Here is a 22,651-nt window from a genome sequence, read left to right on the forward strand (position 1 = left end):
GATCATCGCGAGAGCACGTGGGGACGTGCTCTATCTAGTACCTTAGGTATTCACACCTCCATAATCCATCCCACTTTGAGACTTTGAGACGACGACCTTGACGACTTCAGCTCAACTCTGAGATAAAGCATCTGGCTTTCGGTAACCAAAACCGGCACTTCAGTAAAAATTTGCTAATCGTTTTGAGCAAAGAAGCCGCTTCAGATCGACAACTCTTTATACGATCCATCCACGTCACATTTTCACAATGGCATCCCAGCTGTTACCTCTCGGTGAGTAATCTTGCATAGAGATCCTTGATGTATTAAGGCTACATACTAACTCTTCTATGTAGAGCTTATCGACAAGTGTGTAGGCTCCAGGATTTGGGTCATTATGAAGGGCGACAAGGGTGAGAGAGAGGATGAGTTTCTGTATGGTCATGGACGATTGTGCTGAAAAGATGATAGAATTCAGCGGAACTCTTGTCGGTTTCGACGACTACGTTAGTGAGTATTACTCTCCTAGCTCGCCCCTATCAAAGCTAATTATTGGTATAGACATGGTTTTGGAGGATGTGACCGAGTTGTATGAGCAAAATCTTCATTATTGCATTTCCAGTACTGGCTAACTAAATAGTGACTATTCGGGTAACCACACTAAACTTCCCAAGATTCTCCTGAACGGTAACAACATCTGCATGGTGAGTCAGTCGCAATTCGTTCCCTGCCTTTTGTACTAAAACTCTATCAGTTGATCCCTGGTGGCGAAGGTCCAGAAGGAGCTGCTTGAGAGAGGTCTACCAGGATCATAGACATCGCAAAATCTCTTTTGGTTGAAACTCATCTCGAGCCCAGGTCTCCCCTATTTAAACTCAAGCAAACCTGGCGCGACCTATTCTATACGTGTGTCACAACATGCACATCAAGTGGAAATAAGGACCGCAGTATAGCTCAGAAGAGTCTGCTCTTAAGCTCATTCCAGTTCATATCTGGTTAAAAATAAATAAGCAATAACCTGCAGCCCCAACGCCGACCGCCCATGATGCCTGTCCGTTTTAGATGATCCCTGATAATGAATGCGGAGCTCAGTGGCCGTTCTGCATGTTTCCCTGCTCACCAGTGTTGGTGATTCGTCTCAATTCCCACTCTCGCGTGAACTCCTGATGCAGCATCTCGAGCTGTTTAATGAGCTTCTCACAGACAGAAGTAAACACATCGCGGGGGGTTATGGTTCCATCTGTCTGGACTCGTATAAAAAGTTCAGGAACATTGGGATGAGCAACTGTGTACCATGTCAGCACAAGATTCATCAAGGGCGGCGGCATCTGTACTCTTATACCCAGCCATATAGACATTGGGGTGCATCTTGAGGTGCTCAGAGAGAAGGTTACCAAGAGTGTGGTCTTCTTTCATGAGGACAAAATCGGAGGTATTGGACATTCCTAATGGAATATTGTAAGCAGGCGATAGGCATAAGTCGCAAGGGAGCCAACCTGAGAAGACCTTTTCCTCTATCTTCTTCTCGCCCTCTCCGAGCAGGAACAACTCGAAACTATCATATTTGTTAGCTTGCGAAAGGCTTTAAGTAGTTTGCAACAACGTAACGGGTCATCTTGGAGATTGAAATGCTTGGGGTTACCACCGGCCATTGTCTAATGTTTGGTGAAAATGCAAATATATGCTTTGTGCGTTTTATGGTGTTGGAATATATGAGATGAGCTTGACTTGCTTGAGGAAAATGGCTTTTTTAATTGCTTTGGAAAGGCAGTTCGCAAGATAACTTTCCTCAAAGACAGTGCCTGCCACTGACACCGCAAATGAACGCAGAGCATAGAACCAAGGAAAGCATATTTACTTGGTGACTTTCAGACATTCGAAAAATCATAATGCCTTAAGAAGTCTGGCATACAGACTTAGGGGTAATGCCATCCAGGCAACACAGCCAGTGGCATAATGCTTTCCAAAGTAAACGATGGCAGGGTGATAAGACCAAGCTGGCGACTTGCCAGAATTAAAGCCAATCCCTATGCTAAGGCACAGACCGATTGCCGAATCAACATTCGGTATTTGGCTTCACATAAGGCTTGACCAAGCAGGATTATAAGAGCGTGTAATATTGGATTCTGGCTTGATGTCTGTGTTTCTTTGCCAGACTTAAGAGAAGAGCAAGGAGCCTGGAAGCACACGAGAGAAGACCCGAATAAAGAGAGAGTACAAACAAAGAGATAGAGAAAAAGATGGTCTTACCGATCAGGCGCGTTCATCTTTGGTTCTTGATCGGGGTGTTAGGCGGTTTGAGATTTGGCGGTAAAGTGGCGATTACAACAAAAGTCCAAGAATGTCGGCTGTTTGCGTTTTGTATCGCTCGAATGGCTCGGCGAGTAATTATAAGTACAGAATGAGCCTAGAGCATGTAGCACCCCAAAAAAAAATCCAAAAGGAAGTTGTTTCTTGAGCAAGTTGGTCAAGTTGTTGAACAAAGATTTAAAGAATAAAGAATAAAGCAAGGTGATGCAGGGGGTCTGCCCTCAAAGCTTCGAGGCGCGGCAGGATAAAGGTCGGTTAATCATGACAGGATGTACATCCAACCTCGACTTTTTGATGGCATGCTTACAATCCTGTCATCAACTTTCACCGTTGCAGGCTCAACGATGAAGTCCTCTCGTCATGCCGCGCATTCAGCCATCTTTGTTGAGGCGTGCTAGGCGCCTTTCGCCACATATCGCAAGCCTTCTTCCAGCTTGCCGGGACTTGAATTCTGCCCAGAATGAGCTCCGATGGCTAAGAAGCCATGTCGATGAATCACGGTCACGAAACAAATCATGGCTGTTAGACAATCTATGTCGAAGAAGAGGGCGTGGTGAACCACTTCAGTATGTCATCGGCTCTCAGCCGTTTGGCTCACTCGATATCAAGTGTAAACAAGGTGTTTTAATACCTAGACCAGAAACCGAAGCATACACTTTCCATCTAATAAACCTCGTCAAATCAGGGGAGCTTCTAGGTCAAGACGTAAGGACAATGGACCGTGGAGTAAACATAATCGACTTTTGCACAGGAACTGGTTGTATACCTCTTGGAGTTTTCTCATCCCTCCAGCACTCGGTTGACAACTTGACCGTGCGGGGAGTGGATGTTTCGCCTGTAGCCCTCCGGCTCGCACAGGAGAACATCGCACGAAACGTCAGGCTTGGAACTTTGATCAGGCCTACAAAACACAAGCGGCTTGACATCACAAGAGCAAATGTTTTTAGTGATGGCGACATGCAGCAGCTCGCCGTTACCCCCTGGGACATTATCGTTTCTAATCCTCCATATATATCAGAAGATATCTGGCGTCATGGCCGTGGGCAACTCGGATATTCAGTCCGAAAATATGAACCACGCCTCGCATTGGTTCCTGACAAGGACCTCCCTTGCACTAGTAGATGCAACCCAGCAGACGTTTTTTATGCACGGCTTTTGGACATTACAGAACTCTTGAAGCCCAGGGTGGTACTGCTCGAAATCGGCGACGATGAGCAGGCCCGTCGTGTGTTGCAGCTGTACTTCAACCATCCAATTGCCCAAAAGTCAAGGACTGAAATTTGGCGTGACTGGCCTGATTTCGAGGGAGCCAAGGGCACAGAGATCGTCTTGCATCTCAATGAACAAAAGGAAGAATGCCGAGTTCCGGTGAGAGGCGATGGCCTTGTACGATCCATTCTAATTCACAACCTGGAATGGGCAGAGCGATAGGGTAGTAGATGAATCTGCAGGAGCAAGAAACCGTCTGTTTGGGGCAAAGTTATCAAAAATACATATTGCCTCCACTATCAATAGAAGGCAGTCTTTCCTTCAGTGTTGCCATAATCCTTGTTCAATTTGATTCATATCCTCCTACTGAAAAGACTGGATATGACATATTAATATCGTAGTAGTAAGATACCTACAAAGAATATTCTCGTATATTAAAGATCGCTGTGAAACAGAGAGCACCGTTGGGAGCTCTATGATACTTACATCCTTCACTAGTGCTGGAACATACGGCGCAAATTGCCACTGCTCACTTCGACAACCCATTTGATGTATTCTTCACATAATTACCCGAGCCAGGTACCTGATGTCAAGCATTGCAGAGCCGAACGGACCTACGCAAGGTTAGTGCATAAGTTAGAATACCTTGAATACCTAATAGGCATCACTCATTGACGTACTGACACATTCCCTGAGGCGATCATGTCAGCCAATCCTCTCACCTTCCGCCCTCGGTTGACCCCACACTCAGCGACTTTCTCAACACGTGATCCTCAGTTTTCGAGCTAAGCAACCACTGTAGACTCATCACCAGAAGCTTTCACTTGGTGGTGTCATCCAGCATATTCATATTCATCCATTGGCGCTGGGACTCCGAGTTCTCGCCATATACGACTGTATACCGACCTTAAATATTAGTCAATAGCCCTGTTGGCTTGAGCCGTGCTACCCCATGAGATAACACGGCGCTCTCAATTACCTTTATCTCTACACACAACCCCGGTAGTTCCGCACTTGCGACAGCCCGCGTTGCCCGCCATGTCGAGATTTTTAAGACAATCAAGCCAGCTCGCACGAGCGACAAGATTGTCAACGCAGCCTGCACTACGATTATGTGCAAGACCGTCACTTGTCACCCGATCGATCCCCGCAAAGACTTCTGCCGCATTCGCCATTCGAGCAAGGACATATTCCTCGCAACCCCCTCCTCCCGGCAAAGATCCCCGATCAAACCCGGAAAAGGATGATGAGCATGGAAGCAAGCCATTGAATCAACACAGTGCAAAGAACGGGCCCGATGGAAGCAAGTCTGAAGCACCAAAGCCGCCACCTCTACCCGAAGGCTGGATTCACTTGAACAAGGAGGAACTGGCACATCTCGAGGAATTTACAAGTCGACTTCCAGAAGCTCAAAGGCCGGTGGCGAAGGACATTCTTGAGAAACTTCAAATTGTTGGCGCCCCTGCTGAGACCCGAGATCTTCTTCAAAAGCAACGACAGAACGGCAACCTTTCGATCTTGGACAAGGGAAGGCTCATGCGATGTGTATACATGGTCACAGAACGGATAATAGAATTGGAAGATCAACAGGACAACCGGGATGGCCAATTTTCCTCCTTCCGCATGGACCAGGAACCGAAGACCCAGGACGGAAAGGATAGCACTGACAAGTCGAAGCAACATCAGCAGCAGCAACAGAAGGGTGGCAAGCTACCGAAGAATGAGCGCAGCGGGTGGCTGGAGGCTGTCCAGACTGGTATCGCCATTGGTGTCACTGTATGGATTGCGGAGCTCTTTGCCAACCCTTTCTCTGAGAAGGAGATTACTTGGCAAGAGATGCGGAAAGCATTCCTGGATAAGGGCCTGGTTCAGAAGCTGATTGTTGTTAACGGCTCACATGTGCGGGTAGAGCTTCATCCATCTGCAACCGGAGCTACTGGTGAGGGCGGGCAACCTGCGAGAAAGAGCTACGTTTTCTCCATAGGGTCTGTTGAATCCTTCGAGCGAAAGTTGGAACAGGCGCAAGATGAGCTTGGTATTCCGCCTTCTGAAAGGATACCTGTGAGCTATGAGGCTGGAGGTAGCACCCTTGGCAACCTTCTTCTGGCCTTTGGCCCTACACTGCTCTTCATCGGGTTGATCCTCTGGACTCAGCGGTCAATGGGTGGACGTGGTGGTGCTGGAGGAGGTATGTTCAACTTCGGCAAGAGCAAGGCTAAGAAGTTCAACGCCGAGAGTGCTGTTAAGGTCAAATTCTCAGATGTTGCTGGCCTCGAAGAGGCAAAAACCGAGATCATGGAGTTTGTGAGCTTCCTGAAGCAACCCGAGAAATTCGAAAAGCTAGGTGCCAAGATCCCTCGAGGTGCTATCTTAGCTGGCCCCCCTGGTACTGGCAAGACATTGCTTGCCAAGGCCACAGCTGGCGAGTCTGGAGTACCATTCTTCAGTGTAAGCGGTTCTGAGTTCGTTGAAATGTTTGTCGGTGTCGGACCTTCACGTGTGAGAGATTTATTCGCCGAAGGACGTAAGAACGCCCCCTGCATCATCTTCATTGACGAGATTGACGCAATTGGACGTGCGCGACAGGAGAGCGGCCGGGGATTCGGTGGTAATGATGAGCGGGAAGCAACTCTGAACCAGATTCTCACTGAAATGGACGGTTTCAATACTCGCGAGCAGGTTGTTGTTCTTGCTGGCACCAATCGAGCGGATATGCTCGACAAGGCCTTGATGCGACCAGGGCGATTTGACAGACATATCTTCATCGATCGTCCTACGATGAAAGGCCGCCAGGAAATCTTCAAGGTGTATCTGAACAAGATTGTAACAAACGAGGACCACGAATACCTTGTTGGTCGCCTGGCAACTCTGACCCCTGGATTCTCCGGTGCTGATATTGCCAACGTTGTCAATGAGGCTGCTCTAATCGGTATGTTCTACCGGCTAATCTGATATTGTGTACTACCTGGCTAACTTTGCCTAGCTGCCCGAGGCAATGCTGATGAGGTCAAGATGGACCACTTTGAGCGGGCCATTGAGCGGGTTATCGGAGGTCTTGAGCGCAAGTCTCTCGTGCTGAAGCCAGAGGAGAAGAAGACTGTTGCATACCATGAGGCTGGACACGCCATCTGTGGTTGGTTCCTGGAACATGCTGATCCTCTTCTCAAGGTCTCCATTATTCCCCGCGGCCAAGGTGCTCTGGGTTATGCTCAGTACCTGCCCCAGGATGCTTACCTGATGAACACCAACCAGCTCATGGACCGAATGGCTATGACAATGGGTGGCCGTGTATCTGAGGAGCTTCATTTCCCCACGGTGACAACAGGTGCTAGTGATGACTTCAAGAAGGTTTCCCAGATGGCACGAAACATGGTAACCCAATGGGGCATGTCCGAGAAGGTGGGCCCCGTTCACTTCGAGAATGACCCCAACCGCATGCAGAAGCCATTTGCAGAATCTACTGCCCAGCAGATCGACCAGGAGGTTTCCCGAATCGTGGAGGCAGCCTACCAGCGATGCCGAGACCTTCTGACCTCGAAAAAGAAGGAAGTTGGGCTAATCGCCCAGGAGTTGCTCAAGAAGGAGGTTCTCGTCCGAGATGACATGGTTCGTATCTTGGGCAAGCGACCATTTGGTGACAACGAGGACTTTGAGAAATACTTTGGCGGCGGCAAGGAGGAGAGCACACCCCCACCATTCCCCGAGGAGACAGATACGCCTAAGGACCCCCCTGCCCCTGCCCCAGCTTTCAAAAAGCTTGAGTAGAGTCGAAAAAAAAAAGTCGCCAAGCCCATGGTTGGTGAAGGTAGATTGTGTGGTACGATCGACGACAGTTGGTCATGCGGAGGCAAGACAGGAGAAGGAATACAGGGAACTTGAGGCAGAGCAAGGATTGGCTGTGTAGTAACGAGGATGACGGCGAGGCCTATTCCAGAACCGAGGACTGATGTCAGGCCAGGACATTACAATAATCCGTCAGGAGGAAGCAATATGGGCCATGGAGGCCACAGCAAGGCGCAGAGAAAAGCGGCACTCTACTCTACCAAACATTTGATCAATTCCTTTGGATGTTTAATGCGTTGTTAGCAGAACCGACACATCGCAATCATCAAAATTACCCTCATCGCGTTGGAAAGCCTGGAGGTCGAGGCTAGGAACAACCGTGTAACAATGTATTCTAGGCTATAGAACTGTAAAACATTAAGTATATATTGATGACGGAATTCTCTGACTTCAAAATGATGATTCGAAAATGTCGTCTAATTTGCCTGGCTCGCCAACATTGCGACAGTTGATGAAGAACCCATCAGGGTTATGCTGCTATGTGTCCATATTTCAGATAGGAGACAGAAGAGGGCTTGAGAAACATCTCAAAATGACAAGTTGATGTTGGCCACTTGAGGGTATGTGATTTAGAAAAGAGATCCCAGTTTCCTTGCGCCGGCTTACCAGATAGATAGGAGTGCCATCTGAGGGACCGGAATATGTATGAGTCGTAATTTGTGGCAACCAGCCCCGTCGAGGAACTAATAGAACAAATGATAACAGAGAATGTCGATCCTAGCGACCTTGGCATGGTCTGAAGCAACCGGCGGCCGTCAAACGTTAATCTACCTATAACTAGTGGTATAAGTCAAAGATCTCGCGATTATCATCGCCCGCGAGCTAGTCCTGTGAAGCTGATTGGCTGAGAAAGTTCCTCTGCCGACCGAGGTTCAGGAGGCTCTGCTCCCTTGGTGTAACCGCGTATGTCGAAAAGGGTAATAATAAGGTACAAGATTTTACGACATCATGCATTTGTTGACAGCAAGGTCGAGGTGGGCTGTCAACGTCAATATTGTCATCCATGTGGGATGGCTAGTAACTTGGTAGTTAGGACTTTGGCGAAAGGTTCCGTGCATGTCAGGATGAATGAGGATGGGGACGATATTACTCTGAGGTAGTCTTCTACGTAGTAGGTGCCCAGGGGGGGCTCTTGGGAGGAGGAGGAGGATGATGATATACTCATGGTATATCTATTGCACTGTTTGTTGGTAACCTAGTATATCTGTACGTATTCGGGTATACATACTTATGTATATACATATCTGCGAGACCTGTTTCTCATATCGCTCGAGACACCGGGTGCTGTCTTAATAAGCATCCCGATCCCCCACAATCGAAGTTTTTGTCTTGTCTGTTTGGCCGGTAATAAACGAGTATGTACAGTATGTATCGCTTTCGGTCTAAGCATGCACGCAATTGAGTCGCTTGCACTCTATTGGCCGCCGAGGTGTCAGGGTCGCATCACTGCTGTTATTACTCCGTATAGAGGCCAGCTATTCTTACAGTACATCACACTACACTACCAAAGGAGCGTGGTGGAAGTGCTTCTTTTCATGGCGGCGTTACCCTCTGCGAGACCCGATTAGTGGGTTTTATCGACCCGCACCGCAGTCAGTCCGTCCCTTGAACTGCTTCGATAAGGTATAATAGGTATGTATGTATATCGATGCAATCTATTTATTTCCTTTCCTTTTCCTCACTGCCTACTTACCTATTGTGGTGAGCACTGAGCATTGGATGTAACCAGGACAGGGATGTTGTCATGTTTAGTTGCTGAGTGGAGTCAACAATCACTTTCTCCGAAGACTGGTACATAGCCTAAGTCAAGACAAGTCAAGACCCTTGTATCGGTGACATTCTTGGGCGGCCGATTCTGATCTTTTTCTTATATGTATGTATATCAACTTTGTTGGTTTCCGCTCTGCCTCGTTCCATTATCCCGTCTCTTAATCACGGGATTTCCTCACTTTCAAAGTCATCTCTGAAGTGTGTCACTCGTTTGTTCGAGACAGCCTACAACAAACAATCTCTTGTCAAGCCTAATACCATCACAACACTTTTTCGTCATTATCTCTAGAGGGAACCATCATGGTCTCGGCTTCTCCGGGACACGAAAGAGACCACGATGGAATGGCCTCACCTCGCCAAAAACGAGAGGCTTGGTGGAGAATCCACCTCTTTCGTGGTATGGTTAGTGACATCCGTCGACGAATACCATACTATGTTAGCGACTGGACAGATGCGTGGGACTATCGTGTAGTCCCTGCTACAGTGTATATGTATTTTGCTAAGTCAGTATCTCCCATCTTGTCCTGCCTTGGTTACATATTAAACAGCATGTGACGCTGACCTCTCATCAAGCATCCTCCCTGCTCTGGCATTTTCTCTCGACATGTTCCAGAAAACAGGGTCAAACTATGGCGTCAACGAAGTTCTACTCTCCTCTGTCCTTGGGGCGGTCATCTTCTCTCTATTTGCTGCACAGCCGCTTGTTATTGTCGGAGTTACGGGTAAGTTCGCCTCCCTTTCCTACTACACCGAGCTGTCCCTCTAACCATACTTCTCTAGGCCCAATCACCGTCTTCAATTAGTAAGATTACTGCTACTCACAAACGAATTTGCATCATGGAGCTGACCTGGGCTTCTGAAGCACCGTATACGATATCATGAAGCCAACTGGCGTCAATTATATTGGCTTCATGTGCTGGATCGGCATGTAAGTCCGCGTTCACCGTACAACACGGGGCTCTTTATCACTTCGCAGTTTGGTAATTGATCCATCCAGTTGGTCACTTATCCTTCACTGGATTCTTGCCGTAACAAACTCCTGCAACTGGCTTCGATGGGTCACACGCTTCCCCTGTGACATATTTGGGTTTTACGTCGCCTTTATTTACCTCCAAAAGGGCATTCAAGTCCTCGAACATCTCGGTAGAGGACAAGAGTTCTATCTCTCCATCGTTGCCGCTCTTCTTGTCTTCATGGTAGCATACCTGTGCGGCCAACTTGGCGGAAGCAGCCTTTTCCGCCACCCCTTGCGTGTGTTTCTCAAGGACTATGGCACCCCTTTGACAATCATCTTTTTCACTGGCTTTGTCCATTTCGGCCGTATGCAGGAAGTTGATCTTGAGGTTCTACCCACTGGCATCGCTTTTGAGCCTACCAGTGGCCGCGATTGGCTTGTCCGCTTCTGGGATTTGAGCTTGGGTGACATCTTTCTTGCTCTGCCCTTTGCAATCCTACTGACCATTCTCTTCTGGTTCGATCATAATGGTATGTTATAGAATATTAAATGCCTAGAAACCTTGCTAACAACCAAAGTTTCTTCACTCATCGCCCAAGGCAGCGAGTTTCCACTCCGCAAACCCGCTGGTTTTCACTGGGATATATTCCTCCTCGGTTTGACAACTGGTGTTGCAGGTATCCTTGGCCTACCATTCCCCAATGGTCTCATCCCCCAAGCACCCTTCCATACTGAGTCGCTCTGTGTTACAAAAGCTGTCAAGGAGGATGATGAAGATGGCAACCCAGTAGGTGGTGGTTATTCCTTCGAGGCCACACACGTTGTAGAGCAACGATTCTCCAACTTTGCTCAAGGCCTCCTTACCTTGGGTACTATGACGGGACCCCTTTTAGTGGTCCTTCACTTGATTCCCCATGGTGTGCTCGCAGGTCTATTCTTTGTTATGGGTGTCCAGGCCCTTGAGGGGAATGGTATCACGAGCAAGCTTATTTTCCTAGCTCGCGATCGTGCCCTCACGCCTTCAAGCAGCCCTTTACTTCAAATCCGACGGCGCTCAGCTATCTGGTACTTTGTCCTCATTGAGCTCCTTGGCTTCGGTGCAACATTTGCTATCACCCAGACTGTAGCCGCTGTCGGCTTCCCTGTCATCATCTTTGCACTGATACCAATCCGTGCTCTCCTACTTCCCTACCTATTCTCACCCGAGGAACTCTCTCTTCTTGATCAACCAACAGCTTCTGAGTTCATCATGGAAGGAATTGGGGGTTCATGGGGCGGCAAGGACGACGACAAGTCTGCCTTGCAGCAGGGAGATGCCCTCCGACGTCCAGAACATCGCGATAGTGTGCTTGCGCATCCTGGAGCTCCTAGAAGGAGTCAGGAGGATCTTGCAGAGCTGGGTCAAATACAATCTGGGCAGAGCACAGCGACACGAAGGAGGAGTTTGGAGAGACGACCACAAAGAAAGTCAAACCCATAGAATAGACTATGGTTTATATTTTGGATAAAAGGATACAAGCCGGAGGTCAGTGTGGCATAGCCTTGGTGGTGACATTCGCTCATTAAATCTAGACGTATGCTCTGCCCCTTTGCCACCATGGTATAGAGCATGAGCTTCAGGCGCCATTAATTATGCTACTTAATATCTACTCATCATCATCATCATCACTATCTACAACAAACCCACCCCGTACACGCGGTCTTCGAGTTATGACAGGGGTTTCATCCTCATCCTCATCTCCATTCTTATTCACGCCGCCCATTTCTTGATCCTCGTCAGGCTGAGTCTTTTCAACACTGACTCGTCTCCTCTTGCGACTCTCTCCATCACTGCCATGTCGCAATGCTCCTTCTGGTTGCCCCTCGTTCTCTTCCTCAAGAGTTGTATTCATTGCCCTTAGAATGAAATCGTCGCCAGAATCAGAATCGGGACCAGATTCTGAATCTCCACCTCCTCCCTGTTCCTCATCACTACTTGATGCAGATTCTGTAGCTGCAATTCCACGCTTTCTAGTCGGCTTTTTAGATGCAGGAAGGCGTTCCGCAACGTGGCGAATGGCCGCTGCCTTTGCTTTTGCCTCGCGTTCTCGAGCGAAGAAGACTTCGTCGTATTCGGAATCCGTTTCATCGTCCTCGGGCCTTACATACTCTTCTGATCTTAAGCTCTCCAACCTTTCTTGCTCTTTTCTTCGCCTTTCTTTACGCTTGCTTTGTCTTTCTTCCTCGGTAAGTTCTTTTCGAGGCCTACGTTTCCTGGGTGACTTCTTGCGGCCATCTTCTTCGTCAATGGGTTTGCGCACCGTGGGACCGAGGGGTCCGAACATGGGGTTGTCAAGCTCGCCCTCCTCATCGTCATCGAAATCGGCCTTCTCGCGTGGAACACTTTTGCGTTTCAACTGGTGTTCTGCCAGAACACCCTCCTCAAATGTAGGAGGGCTGAACTCAGCTTGGTTGATGTAGTGAATCGCATCCCTGAGAACATCGGCAGAGACATCTGAAGGTATAATCCATGCGGACTCGGGTGTTTCTTCTGACGCTGGGCCTAATAGCTGAAGACCGACGAGTTTCATAAGGAGTCGCATATGAGAGTTCTTGAATATGGCATTACGACGGTCCTTATCATCTGGACGCACGACTGAGCAGAGCCTTATTAGTGAATGAGGAAATACTCGAATCTCATATTAAACTCACAAAATATAGGAGGCGCTTTTGGCCCCGACTCTGTTGGCTGTTCTTCAGCTTCGTCTGGTACAGGCTCAACTGAAGCCATTGCTTCTTCCGCTGCCATAAAAGCCTTGCGTTCGCTCTCAGCGTCGCTGAGGACTTTCTTGATCCAAGCGACATGGTTTGCCTGGTTCTTGTCCAACATTGCTCCGACGACGATAGCTATCTGCCGGTCTAGCTCCTCAGTGTTTTTGAAGACCAGCTCAGCTGCAGGCTTGGCCTTGCTGGCTGTAGTGACAGTTTGTCGTTCGAAGCCGTACTCGAGAAAGAAGGCAGTGCTAGATCCCTTGCTGAAGAGCATCTCCACAAGCAGTTCTGGTCGCTGTTCAAGCTTCTTGAAGCATTTTCGCAGTATCTGTTTCACCAACTCTTCCCACTCCTTGAACACCTTAGAAGACTTGTCAAGCGCAGCAGGGCCCTTGATCATGTTGTAAAAGAGGTGAATTATATCTACACGGAATAGCATGACACTCGCCTCTGCTTTGAAAGCCACGCGATAGAAATATCGATGCGCCCGCTTAAGTTGCGAGTCTGTCAGATCACGGTAATACTTGGTGAAAGCGACAAATGTATCCACTACGCTCTGGGGCGTGAAACGCGTGGCAAAGCGATGAAAGTCGAATTTTCGTTCTTTAGTGGTTCGCTCGGCAGATGCGGCGTCATTATCTGAACCGTCATTGTCGTCGTTGTCATTCTCGATTCCTGCAGCGTCTTGGGCAGCCTTCTTCTTCCGTCGAGTGCGTTTCCGCGAGCGAACTTGCATATCGATGTTCTGCTTAGAGTATCCCTCCAGAATACGGAGGAAGTGGTGGACCAGCTCCGTGGCAGCATCAAGGTAGTTGAAGCTTTGGTCCTTGTAAGTTCTAATGATGGTGGCAATTGCATCGTGGGTTGCCTCTTCGTAAAACAAACGACTAAGCACGTTTTCGGCGATCTCTTCGTTGTCCTCGTTGCCTGATTCTGACATTTCCTGCACGGTGAGAAGAATCTGGGTAAAACAACGCATAACAGCGGTTAGTTCATGCCAATCTTTCATCTCGAGCGACTCATGGAGAGCTTTATTGAGAGTGATGAACATCTCCTGGTTGAGAACACCAGCAACAAGGTTGAAACTGCTGATGTCCTCGCTGGGATTCTTACTCGACTGTTTCCTTGCCATGCGCCTCATGCGCTCGGCTTCCAGGAACCATGCTACCAAGTAGAAAAATTGACGGCGATGATACTGCATTACATGTGGTGCCTCCCTATCGATGGTTTTGCGGACATGTTGGAATAGAGGGTTGAAGCCCGAGTCAAGGAAGTCTTCGACAAACGATCGCAACTGGTCATAAGCACGAGAATTAAGCTTAGTTGGTAATCCGAGATCTTTCTCATCTTTATCCCCTTTTCGTGCTCGCCGAGGAGGCCGGAAAGTCTTTGAGTTATCCATCTTCTGGTTCCTCATAGAGGCATCAGCCAGCGCATCTTGGCCCGAAAGTGATGACATCTTGCCGTCGTCTCGCTTCACCCAAATCATAGTACCGAATCGATTGTGGCGAGTTGGGCCTCTGCGGTTGTACGCCTTCAGCATGGACGACTCCTTGCTCATCATATCGGCGAGCTCTCCAGCCTTGGCCTTACTTAGCTGCTGCTCACTCATGAAGAGCTTTTCAATGTCGACTTGTTTCACTAAATGGTATATAATTTCCATGACAGATGTATCTTCGGTTCGAAAATCCTCTCCCATGTTCGATGCAAGCGTTAAGAGCACGAGAAAGATGTCTTGGTATGAGAATGCATCGATAGTGGCGGATCGAGATATTTGAGACTCGTCGCCTTCGTATTTGACATCAGGGGGAGGCTCGATCATGGCGATGTTACGGAGGAAGAACAAGACCAGCTTGATGATACCTTGATCACGTTGTGTTCGATCGCCAATCGGTATTGCCATGGAAGGGAGAGCCACCCGTACAGCAGTATGAAGTACGCGAGCTCCGTCGTAGTTGATAACGGCCCGCTTGTATCCAACCTGAGCAAGCTCAAGGACCGGCATATGGCGGTGGTGATTGATCGTCATTCGTTCTCGGTCCCTTGCCATTGGCCAGGTGAGAGGAACCATGAGTTCGAAGCAAGCCAAGGCTATCCTGGACTTGAATTTGCTGTCCGTGGCGTTTTCGGGCCACGTAGAGAGAATGGGGAGCAGGTCGCCCTCGATCAGGTTCGCCTCGTGTATGCATCGCGCAACATCCATCCGATTCGTCTTTTCGTCGTAGAAACGTATCCATCGTTTTAGATCGCGAAGAACCTCGAGGGCATCGTCACCGAGTTGATAGCCGCCATCTTCGTCGGCGCTGACACCTCCAAGCTGGAATCCGCTTGTCAGAACATTCTAACTTATTGGTATTATGGGAAAAGTTACCGCTGAGACAAGACTGTTGATGTGCGCGCGTACTTCTGGGTGCACGATATCTGTTGATCCATCTGCCAACTCCATGATCTATATTCACTCGACATTTACAGACAAATTGTTGCCTGTCTCTGCCTTACAGGTCGTGTGGTTGTGCTGCCTTGACAACACTAGAAAACATACCCTGCCTACCTACCTAGTACTTAGGTAGTCCCACTACGTCGATATCCGACGCGCTGGGGCGCGTCTTGACTGGCGTGTCTAGGTAGGTAGGTAATTAACGCGAAGATCGATAAGGGCTGATAAGATAAAGACGCTTCTCGGCAATTGATAAGAAAGATCCGCCGGCTCCGAGCCGAGGTTACCCGCAATATGATGGCATGAGCCGTTGATTTCGGCGTCGGCGTCGGCGTAGATACCAACGTCTCCGTGGGGAAGAGCTTAAAGAGACCTGGCACTCTACTATTGTATCGTGATCTCAAAATTCCTCCACACATTCTTCGAGAAGGGGGAAAAAAAAAGAAGGGAAAAAAGAATGGCTGCTTCAATGTTTCGAATGCCTTCTATGGCAGTTGCGCGTCATGCCCGCTGCTTCAGCTCTTCACCTCGCCAATATGCCGCCGCAGAGGTCAAGAAGCTTGGTGTTATCGGTGCGGGTCAAATGGTAAGAGCATGTGAAAGACATTGCTGGCGTTCAGACAATTAACAGCACTACGATAGGGATTAGGGATTGCTCTTGTTGCAGCTCAAAGGGCTCAGGTTCCTGTTACTTTGATCGATACTTCAGACAAGGCTCTGGACAAAGGCATTGCCTTTGCCGAGAAACTCTTAGCAAAGGATGTCTCAAAGTCAAGGATCACACAGGAGCAGGCCGACAACGTCCGTTCTCTTCTCAGTACGAGCACCAATATGGAAGATCTCTCCTCTGCAGACATGGTCATCGAGGCTGTTCCCGAGCTGCCCAATCTCAAGTTTGACATATTTGGCAAGCTGGCTCAGATCTGCCCCAAGCACGCTATTCTCGCTACAAACACCTCTTCCATCTCCATCACCCGCATCGCCGCTGCCACGACCAAGGATCCCACTGATACCTCGGCTTCCTCTCGTGTTGTGTCGACACATTTCATGAACCCCGTCCCTGTACAGAAGGGCGTTGAGATCATCAGCGGCCTGCAGACTAGCCAGGACACTCTCGACACTGCCGTTGAGTTCTGCAAGCGCATGGGAAAGATCACTTCGGTGTCAGCCGACTCTCCCGGATTCCTTGCCAATCGTATCCTCATGCCTTACATCAACGAGGCCATCATTTGTCTTGAGACTGGCGTCGGAGACCGTGATTCCATTGACGCCATCATGAAGAACGGCACAAACGTGCCTATGGGTCCTCTTCAGCTTGCTGATTTTATTGGTCTCGATACATGTCTTTCTATCATGAAGGTTCTGTATGAGGAAACCGCCGACTCCAAATATAGGCCAAGTGTGTTGCTGAAGAATATGGTCAACGCTGGGTGGTATGGTAAGAAGAGTGGCAAGGGCTTTTACGACTACTGAGTCACTCCCTTTACAGATCCTCGGTGACAGCAATACCTGATCAAACTTCAGTATGCTCTTTGCGAGACTGCCTAGGTAAAAATAAAAGCAGTAATAATGTTCAAGTTACCCTATCCTGAGAGTTGAAATGGGCCAGTTCATACATCACATAAGGTACTTACGTAGGAAGGTATGCAGCATCTTGCCAAGCATTAACCTAGATAGGTCCCAGGAAGCAAGAAAAGTTCTCGGCATTAACTCAATGTACCAAAAAGTCACTGGTATAAAGCCTTGTGAATCTGTTATACTAAATCCATCTGAATTTAGCCAAGTCTTTTCATCACCTAGGATAGAAGTCTTTTGGAGTTTTCTCCCCCATCAGTGAAGACCCGATGGCTTTTGCAAACGATCCCGCTGGAGCATCAACTGATATGCAAAGAACGACTCAAGATGATTGCGGACTCTGTATTCTGCCAGGGAGTCTCTTATGATGCCGTTGGCCTGGCCAGACAAGTCTTACATATCATTACTCGCCGCTCTCGAGATCAAATCTAGTAAACAGAGATATGGGTACGATAGTTGTGTTCTCATCAACACCCCGCCTGGTTATTTGTATAGGTGATGAAAATGAGTGCTACTTAGGGAGGGCGTTGGTCTAGTTATAGCAGAGGCCTCTCATTGATTTATCATTGAGCCATCCTGGACAACAGGAATAGAGGAGCAGTCATTGAACATGCCCATATAATGTCTCAATGACAAGAGTTTCACGTATGACGTGTTGTATTTTACCCTTCGATGCTAGCTGAGCTGGTGAACGACAGCCGCAGTTTTCAACTTGGATACATAAAGTTCTACATGGCAATGTTTTGGGTAAGAATGACGACGCTGCCAATAGTTACTGTCAGCTCCAGCGGCACCTGAACAGGAAGTGGAATTGCTCGACCTTGGGGATACCAACGACCGTATCATGAAGAGAATCAATATTGATTGATATAGCTTCGGATGAGGAAGAGCGCAATCCTGGGGAGTAAAGAGATTCGGTTTCTAAAATAAACTCACAAAGGAGCCCCCTTTAGGCTTAAATTAAATTGCCCACATCTTTTCATTGCTTAGGATTCATTGCTTAGGCCCGAAATGCTCAGTTTTCTTGCCTCTTCCAGGTACTTGGGAATGATGCCCAAGAGCACGCCTCTCTCTGTCAGAACGCACCGAGTACATCATCGTACGACATAGAGCCGAGACCTTCTCAAAAGGTCTGACCGCACAATCAAGGCTCATGCAGGCATATCCGTTTCCTGATGGGTGCCAGAGCAGGGCGGCAATGGCCTTTTGAAATGAACCCCCCGTCAGCCTCTTCGGCAGTTGTGTCTGTTGAATCATTACCCTTACCCTTGCCTCATAAACACAAGGGTTGATTCAATGTCCTTATCGCAACTTCTACGTGTTTCTATAACTTCTTCTTATGGGAGAAGAGTCCGGGTCTTTTTGTCAAAGTACTAACCAAGCCCAAGCAAGGCCCACACACCAATTGCTGAAATGTACAGTATAGGTCAAAGCTCGAAACAACCATCACTGAGTCTGCACATCTTGTTAGCTTGCCTAGCTGCGCTGACGCCGAAAAGATGAAACTGTCTATCTGCGCTCAGTCACCTTTTGTTTAGTTTCGTGCTTCTGTTTACGGGCCTTCTTTGCGAGCCTTCGTTCGACCAATTGATTGAAACACCCGCTGATCATTAGACCTTGCCTAGCTTAGTAGGTAGTCTTTGCTATGCGAATAGATATCTTTCAATGATACACCGCACGGGGATTTTATGAGAACAGAAGGGCGCTGATCAAAATTGAGCAGAAGACAGGCATAGCTTCTCTGGAAAGGCATGCTTTAGCTCTACGTGTCGAACATGCAGCCAAGAGAATCACCCGTTTCGCATCAAGCGACAGTTGGGGATAGATTTGCGAAGTGACAGAAGTCCTCCTGGTCGTGAAATAGTCACTTAGCCTGCATCAAGACTCTGAAACAAACTCATAATTTTTTCTCCCTCGGCATTTGCTTCTTTCTGTTTACCACGACAGATTTATTTATTCACCACGAGAGGAAAAAGGAAATCTCAATGATGAAACCGTTCAGAATAGCACAGTGACAGACTATATCGAGAAATGAGGAAATACATAGCCGTGGTTCTGTGCGAGCTTTCGACTTCGATATAACGAGATATATTCTATGCCGTCATCCGATCCACATGTCCCATCAACCAGGATTGCATGTTTTAATAGAGGAAACCCGAGCCCTGATAAAGATGCCAAAGATCGGTTTGATATCACTGATAAGATGCAACCATAGAGCAGGCAGGTTGGCTCGAGCTTGCCTCGAAAACGAAACACACCATCAAGCTTAATTGACATGTTTCTAGGCTGTGTCTTCTCCAGTATGGACAAGACACTCGATCTTCTGCCAGGGTATATATACGGCAGTGGCGCGAATACAGCTGACTTCTATGGACTATATTCCAGACATGAGAGGGTGACGGAAGCCAAACTTGTTGTCACTATTAACTTATATGACATCCATCACATTGATACCTGCGACCACAGGCTGTGGTCAATCTTGAGTTATGATAACATAATAGCACAACTAGGCTCCGAGGCAGACTCTCGAATGGTGTTAAGATCCCATGCTTGTTACATGATGTTACGACCCGGCGGTCGAGTGTTTCATGCTTGGGCTTCAGCAAACAGGGATCACCCGAACGATTCCAGCTGACTAGGCTGTGGCCATTGGATTGCCACAAGCTTCATCTTGAAACCTCATCGTCTCCATATTAAACAGGCCACTTGGGAACTCTCCGTATTTATACTTGTGACCCGCTAGATCAAGGGGATGAAGAAAGTGCCAGCAGACATGGGGGAGAGATGATCCTCTATATAATACCTACAGAACCAGGAACTCCGACAAGATTATGCTGGAGCAATTCAGGTTTATACCCGTACCGTAACAATCATAGAGATTTCTAATAATACTTCCATAAATGAGAAACAAGCGGGTTCTCTCCTTTCCCCCTCGCAAGTTCCATCACTACAGGTAGGAATTAGAATATCACCGCTCATTGATAGCATATGGAACCAAAGATCGCAGAGTTGGGCACTTGTCTTCCACATCTCGGCCAAGAGGGCATGCCGGTTTCATTCTTGCCAAAACCCTTTGTTGATGAGTATGGCCGGCCTGCCCAGAAGCGAATGCGAGTGGTTAATCAGATTGAAGGGTGTACACCTCCTGTCCCAGAACAAGGTCTTGAGACCATCAAGACTCTGCTATGTTCCTTCACCAGATGCCTTGGTAACATAATGTAATAGAAGCGTACATATACACGGGAAATACGGTTAGTGCCCGATCAGTATCAGTAGACGGCTGCTAATAAGCAGCAGAGTTAAATCACATGTGCGCAGCGTAGAAGATACTTGGACTAGTGGTATTCAAGAGTTACGACAACTCTGTTTGGATTGGTATTCCCTTACAACAAGAAGATCAACCTACTATAAAGAAACGTACAGCGAACTATAAGTTTAATGAATTGGACATGAGTTTCGTACGGTTGAGTAAAGGCCCTATAAATTTAGGAGAATCCAGAGACTTCCAAGACATACGGTTTCCAGAGATCCCCAAAGCAAGTTCTCTTAACCTGCTGAGGATCTGTCCTCGCAAACTTGCCTACAAGAAGAATTACAATAACAGTTTAAAATCAGAGCAGGTGATTACGGGCAGGGGGCCCCAAAGTATACCTAGGATAAGGTTCTCGAAGAAAAAGAACGTTGGCATCCTGGCCAAAACGCTAGTGGAACTAACAGAAGATCCCACTCGGGGTTCTCAATCACGGTAAACGACATGGAGTGACGGGTGATTGGCAAATTCAAGACCGAGCATGGCTATTCCCCCCCACCTTCGCAAACAGTAGTAGGAGGCTCACCTCTTCAAAGTCTTATATTTCAATAACGACGCATAGGCGCTTGTACGAATTGTGAATGCAGAAGAAAATACGTGCTGTGCTTGATCAGGTTTGTTAGATTCGAGGTATGATTTATCATATCCTGTGAGATCATATGCTGCCAGGGGGGGTTCAGAAAACTTAGGACCTTTATACTAGGTGACGAAAAGACTTAAAAAGGAGCGCTCCTAAGCTTAGGTTTGATTGCCTAAGTTTTATTTTAGCATCATATTCTGCCGTAAAGTCTTATATTTGCTCCCCAAGAACTGCCTTAGAGTCCCTAATAATGAAGGTTTTCTGTTTTCAAGAAGATAGTCAGCTTCGGTACTCAAACATCCATGTCTTGAAAGTCCCAGGGCCCATTCATCGAAGGCGGAGCAGGCACTCCTGAAATCTGGGGACAAAAAGAGGGGTGGCTGTAACATATTCGTTTGTATATGTACGGAAAGCTGCAAATCAATCGCCCTTTTGAGGTGGCCGTTGAAGTTTGGTTGATGGACGAATATTTCCGGAAGACCCTACCACAATGAAGCTCAGAGCTTTGCTGTTTTGAACCAGGTGCATCGTTGTGTCTCCATACCCATGAATATTCATGTTCTGCAGCCGCACAGAACGATGGGTGGACTGGCGGAATGGGCGTTATAACTGCTTCCTAACATAGGTAGATTTGCCCGACAGTAGCCAAGTGATTAGTTTGTGAAACGATTCAAAGCTTTCTCCTTGAAGCGAGAGTATGCATGGAGCCGACTGGATACCGTGCGAACGGGATGGGCACTTTAGCAAGAGAACAATTTTTTTTCGTAATGTAGTGCGAGCAACGACATTTCCAATGTTAGTGTTGCCTATCCTGCATTTTGTGTTCGCTTATGATCAAGCTTGTACCCTGATTCGGCTACTGACAGAACACTGAACCGTACCTATATGCGATCGCAATAGTACTATGATCAGCAAGATTCCGTTGTATTACGAGATGTTAGCTTGTTCTCTGATTCCCCATGCTGCGCTATGGGCAAGTCAAGACTCAAATTTTGTCTCACAGCAATATCTCAACTGTAGTTGGTCAATGCTAGTTTTGATGATGCTGTGCAATCCCAACCTGACTCAGGTTGGTCAGCTTTCCTTGCGAATATAAGAGGCTCATCTCAGAAGAAATGAGACAACAAGCAAAGCCTTCTTGTTAGCAAGGTGACCTCTTCTCTTCGTCTTACCCCGTTTGACACAGGAAGGAAAAGCGGCAGTGTGAGAATCATATGGTATTCGGCAAATTAGAACTGTTCCTAAGCTTTGGGACCTTGGCACCAACGGTAATTGCAGTACCCCATGTCAGGCAATAAATGGGGACGGCGAAGACATTCTTGAGAAATCTTGGGGCTTGAGATCTGAAAGTCCCTAGCCTGACCTTTTGTTGGAGCTAGAGACGGAAGATTGAGGCTCATAATACGGCCCGTGTTTCTATGCCGCAGGAAAAAGGGTCGTTTCAGTGGTTGCTAGAGTCGTCATCAATGCTGTTGAGCAAGTATGTACAGTATTAATCACACCGGGAACAGCGTCAATCCATGGCGGATGTGTAAAAGCTCAAGCCCAGTCGAAGGATGAAACGTCTAGATCCGGGCTCACAAGGCTAGCCATAATCCCTGATCCTGGACAGCACTACTACCCGTTGGCGGAGTGGACATCTGGCATCGCATGAAATAAGGTACACTAAGCGCTGAGAACCTAAGGTAAGGCATGCTCTCGGGTTGTGATGTTCTTTAGGAGCAGATGACAACTGATAGCCTAGGTACTAACCTGAGGTAAGGTACGGGCAGGGACAGTGCTACAATTCCTGTTCATCCCGTCTGGGTTTGCCCGTACGTATGTGCCTAATAGAAGGCAAAGTTGGTATCTGGGAAAGGTACGGAGTAGGTAGGTACCAAGGTAATCAATCAATCAAGCCAACCTTAGATACCAAGTACCTATTTACCTCAGT

General features: G+C 47.8%; 7 protein-coding genes across 17 annotated transcripts; 5 read left to right on the forward strand and 2 right to left on the reverse strand.

Annotated features, from left to right (window-relative positions):
• Window positions 1-58: 58 nt before the first annotated feature.
• Window positions 59-1,164, forward strand: FVEG_05167 (U6 snRNA-associated Sm-like protein LSm5; the record flags this gene model as incomplete). Of its 7 annotated transcripts, none has more annotated exons than XM_018893252.1 (7): window positions 59-141; window positions 196-272; window positions 335-391; window positions 450-488; window positions 540-567; window positions 619-682; window positions 733-1,164. In XM_018893252.1, 6 exons carry the CDS (start codon window positions 248-250, stop codon window positions 769-771), a joined length of 252 nt encoding a protein of 83 aa, XP_018750084.1. In that variant the 3' UTR covers window positions 772-1,164. The 7 variants fall into 7 exon arrangements, with proteins under 7 accessions (XP_018750084.1, XP_018750083.1, XP_018750087.1 ...); XM_018893253.1 differs by having other exon boundaries at window positions 62-141; window positions 193-272; window positions 733-1,048; XM_018893251.1 differs by having other exon boundaries at window positions 59-272.
• On the reverse strand, window positions 827-2,525 carry FVEG_05168 (DNA-directed RNA polymerase II subunit RPB11). Its single transcript, XM_018893258.1, has 4 exons — window positions 2,229-2,525; window positions 1,475-1,533; window positions 1,313-1,423; window positions 827-1,263 (listed from the first exon to the last, which is right to left on the reverse strand). The coding sequence occupies exons 1-4, from the start codon at window positions 2,243-2,245 to the stop codon at window positions 1,067-1,069; spliced, it is 384 nt and encodes a 127-aa protein (XP_018750090.1). The 5' UTR covers window positions 2,246-2,525; the 3' UTR covers window positions 827-1,066.
• A 59-nt stretch (window positions 2,526-2,584) lies between these two features.
• On the forward strand, window positions 2,585-3,928 carry FVEG_15604 (hypothetical protein). Its single transcript, XM_018904781.1, has one exon. It carries the CDS (start codon window positions 2,649-2,651, stop codon window positions 3,717-3,719), a length of 1,071 nt encoding a protein of 356 aa, XP_018750091.1. The 5' UTR covers window positions 2,585-2,648; the 3' UTR covers window positions 3,720-3,928.
• A 347-nt stretch (window positions 3,929-4,275) lies between these two features.
• On the forward strand, window positions 4,276-7,757 carry FVEG_05169 (AFG3 family protein). Its single transcript, XM_018893259.1, has 2 exons — window positions 4,276-6,426; window positions 6,481-7,757. Exons 1-2 carry the CDS (start codon window positions 4,536-4,538, stop codon window positions 7,260-7,262), a joined length of 2,673 nt encoding a protein of 890 aa, XP_018750092.1. The 5' UTR covers window positions 4,276-4,535; the 3' UTR covers window positions 7,263-7,757.
• Window positions 7,758-8,924: 1,167 nt separating this feature from the next.
• Window positions 8,925-12,783, forward strand: FVEG_05170 (hypothetical protein). 5 transcript variants are annotated; one of them, XM_018893261.1, is made up of 7 exons: window positions 8,925-9,613; window positions 9,684-9,832; window positions 9,891-9,912; window positions 9,973-10,038; window positions 10,108-10,595; window positions 10,644-11,590; window positions 11,638-12,783. In XM_018893261.1, the coding sequence occupies exons 1-6, from the start codon at window positions 9,411-9,413 to the stop codon at window positions 11,543-11,545; spliced, it is 1,830 nt and encodes a 609-aa protein (XP_018750094.1). In that variant the 5' UTR covers window positions 8,925-9,410; the 3' UTR covers window positions 11,546-11,590; window positions 11,638-12,783. The 5 variants fall into 5 exon arrangements, with proteins under 5 accessions (XP_018750094.1, XP_018750097.1, XP_018750093.1 ...); XM_018893264.1 differs by having other exon boundaries at window positions 9,891-10,038; XM_018893260.1 differs by having other exon boundaries at window positions 10,644-12,783.
• On the reverse strand, window positions 11,585-15,415 carry FVEG_05171 (replication fork protection complex subunit Tof1/Swi1). The gene is made up of 3 exons (XM_018893265.1): window positions 15,188-15,415; window positions 12,757-15,133; window positions 11,585-12,700 (listed from the first exon to the last, which is right to left on the reverse strand). The coding sequence occupies exons 1-3, from the start codon at window positions 15,260-15,262 to the stop codon at window positions 11,712-11,714; spliced, it is 3,441 nt and encodes a 1,146-aa protein (XP_018750098.1). The 5' UTR covers window positions 15,263-15,415; the 3' UTR covers window positions 11,585-11,711.
• Window positions 15,399-17,113, forward strand: FVEG_05172 (3-hydroxybutyryl-CoA dehydrogenase). The gene is made up of 2 exons (XM_018893266.1): window positions 15,399-15,839; window positions 15,896-17,113. The coding sequence occupies exons 1-2, from the start codon at window positions 15,711-15,713 to the stop codon at window positions 16,724-16,726; spliced, it is 960 nt and encodes a 319-aa protein (XP_018750099.1). The 5' UTR covers window positions 15,399-15,710; the 3' UTR covers window positions 16,727-17,113.
• The last annotated feature ends 5,538 nt before the right edge of the window (window positions 17,114-22,651 follow it).

The sequence above is a fragment of the Fusarium verticillioides genome, chromosome 3 (genome assembly GCF_000149555.1).
Source record: "Fusarium verticillioides 7600 chromosome 3, whole genome shotgun sequence".
Lineage (NCBI taxonomy): Eukaryota > Fungi > Ascomycota > Sordariomycetes > Hypocreales > Nectriaceae > Fusarium > Fusarium verticillioides.

Coding starts and splice junctions, on each gene's coding strand:
- FVEG_05168 (XM_018893258.1), bottom strand. Junction 1,424..1,474: donor AGAGGAAAAGGTCTTCTCAG/GTTGGCTCCCTT, acceptor ATATTCCATTAG/GAATGTCCAATACCTCCGAT. Junction 1,264..1,312: donor CTATATGGCTGGGTATAAGA/GTACAGATGCCG, acceptor CATGGTACACAG/TTGCTCATCCCAATGTTCCT.
- FVEG_15604 (XM_018904781.1), top strand. CDS start 2,649: ATGCCGCGCATTCAGCCATCTTTGTTGAGGCGTGCTAGGCGCCTTTCG.
- FVEG_05169 (XM_018893259.1), top strand. CDS start 4,536: ATGTCGAGATTTTTAAGACAATCAAGCCAGCTCGCACGAGCGACAAGA. Junction 6,427..6,480: donor CAATGAGGCTGCTCTAATCG/GTATGTTCTACC, acceptor AACTTTGCCTAG/CTGCCCGAGGCAATGCTGAT.
- FVEG_05170 (XM_018893260.1), top strand. CDS start 9,411: ATGGTCTCGGCTTCTCCGGGACACGAAAGAGACCACGATGGAATGGCC. Junction 10,039..10,107: donor TTCATGTGCTGGATCGGCAT/GTAAGTCCGCGT, acceptor TGATCCATCCAG/TTGGTCACTTATCCTTCACT. Junction 10,596..10,643: donor CTTCTGGTTCGATCATAATG/GTATGTTATAGA, acceptor TAACAACCAAAG/TTTCTTCACTCATCGCCCAA.
- FVEG_05171 (XM_018893265.1), bottom strand. CDS start 15,262: ATGGAGTTGGCAGATGGATCAACAGATATCGTGCACCCAGAAGTACGC. Junction 15,134..15,187: donor TCAACAGTCTTGTCTCAGCG/GTAACTTTTCCC, acceptor AGCGGATTCCAG/CTTGGAGGTGTCAGCGCCGA. Junction 12,701..12,756: donor AAAAGCGCCTCCTATATTTT/GTGAGTTTAATA, acceptor GGCTCTGCTCAG/TCGTGCGTCCAGATGATAAG.
- FVEG_05172 (XM_018893266.1), top strand. CDS start 15,711: ATGGCTGCTTCAATGTTTCGAATGCCTTCTATGGCAGTTGCGCGTCAT. Junction 15,840..15,895: donor TTATCGGTGCGGGTCAAATG/GTAAGAGCATGT, acceptor GCACTACGATAG/GGATTAGGGATTGCTCTTGT.